The sequence below is a fragment of the Poecilia latipinna genome, unplaced genomic scaffold, assembly GCF_001443285.1.
Source record: "Poecilia latipinna isolate Pla-1442-1.1 unplaced genomic scaffold, P_latipinna-1.0 Scaffold7717, whole genome shotgun sequence".
NCBI classification, from domain to species: Eukaryota; Metazoa; Chordata; class Actinopteri; order Cyprinodontiformes; family Poeciliidae; genus Poecilia; species Poecilia latipinna.
In genome coordinates this window covers 1-1,616 of record NW_015120333.1, presented here as the reverse complement: position 1 = coordinate 1,616, position 1,616 = coordinate 1, and the positions used below count along the sequence as shown (strand labels likewise).

At 36.7% G+C, this 1,616-nt stretch overlaps 1 protein-coding gene across 1 annotated transcript; it reads left to right on the top strand.

Annotated features, from left to right (window-relative positions):
- Positions 1 to 189: 189 nt before the first annotated feature.
- Positions 190 to 1,610, top strand: LOC106944269 (HLA class I histocompatibility antigen, alpha chain F-like; the record flags this gene model as incomplete). Its single annotated transcript, XM_015027454.1, has 4 exons — positions 190 to 503; positions 590 to 892; positions 1,359 to 1,460; positions 1,570 to 1,610. Coding segments are annotated over exons 1-4 (705 nt in total), but the record flags the coding sequence as incomplete, so codon positions are not given.
- Positions 1,611 to 1,616: the final 6 nt, after the last annotated feature.

Sequence of the window (1,616 nt, the reverse complement as noted above, 5' to 3'; positions counted from 1 at the left end):
ATTTGTTCATTTCATTTCTTTCTAAATTTAGTGTAGTTTTATCAATTTGGTTTCCCTTAAAAATGTTTATTGTAATTTCTGTGACATGCTAAAGCTACAGTCAGTCTCACAAGTTCAGCTATCTTTCATTATTTTACATAGGTACATAAGGTTTTTAGCCAAAAGATGCCTTTATGTTGATAAAATGTGTTAAATTTTTTATTGAATTTTTCTCTTTCTTTAAGGTCCCCACATTTTACAGAGAATGAATGGCTGTGAGTGGGATGATGAGACTGGAGAAGTTACAGGATTTAATCAGCATGGTTTTAATGGTGAAGACTTCTTAGCCCTGGACTTGAAGACACTGACATGGACTGCTCCAAAATCACAAGCTGTGCTCACAAAACTCATATGGGATGCTGACAAAGCTAGATTAAAACGTCTTAAATACTCTTGCATGCACGAATGTCCTGAGTTGTTGAAAAATTATATTCGTGATGGAAAGAGCTTTCTGCAGAGGACAGGTATGTTTATTCAGTTTAGCCCAAATTTGCAGCTATTTTATAGATGTTATATTTTATTTATCTTATGTTGTATTTTCTTTCTGCAGAAAGCCCCTCCATATCTCTGCTCCAGAGACCCCCCTCTTCTGTGGTCAGCTGCCCCTCTACAGGTTTCTTCCCTGGCAGAGCTGAAATGTTCTGGACTAAAGACGGAGAAGAAATTCACGAGGATGTTGAGAAAGGAGAGATCCTCCTCAACAATGATGGGACCTTCCAGATGAGTGTTGAACTCAATGTTTCATCAGTCCCACCTGATGGCTGGAGGAGATACGACTGTGTGTTTCAGCTTTCTGGTGTTGGAGACGACATAAAAATCACTCTGGATAAATCTCTCATCCGTACAAACTGGGGTAAGGCACACCTTTGCAATGGTACCATTTTTTTAGGACAGCAAACTGAGATTTTTGAGCAACATGTGTTTCCCTCAAAACATATTTTTCTGGGTACTTCTACATATAAACATGACACTTTATAACCTTTTCTGCACAAACATGGCTATATAAGAAGAGGGATCCCTATGTTGCATGCAGCTATGCATTACATGTCTTCATGGGCTCCTTTTCTGCCAATGTTGTGCTTATTTATTTTGAAGGTATACAAGAGTTTGTCTTTTTTGGTAAAATTTCCTTAATTATATTGCAGCTTCGGTGCAGTAAGATATTTTCTTTTACTCAAAAATTTACAACCACTATTTTTCTTTGATAAAGGCAATTTTGTGTTAGATTTTGTGTTAAATTTTATGAAGCAACATCCAGTCATAAAGAAGAGATTTTGGATCTGCACTGCTTAATTTATTAACTGTTTGCACCTTCTCAGCTTATCCTCCAGAGTTTCCAGTTGCTCCTGTTTCAGGAATTGTAGGAGGAGTTCTTCTTCTGGGAATTGCTGTAATTGTCCTCTGGATGAAGAAACGCACTGGTGAGGAAAACGAGTATTCTGGTAATTGACAGAATCTGAAATTAATGTATTTGATAGTTTAACTGTAGGATCACAAATTAATTTATGGTGCTTATTGTCTGTATTTCAGGTTTCCAGCCTGTTGATGGTAACTATTCACCATTTAAGTATATTTAA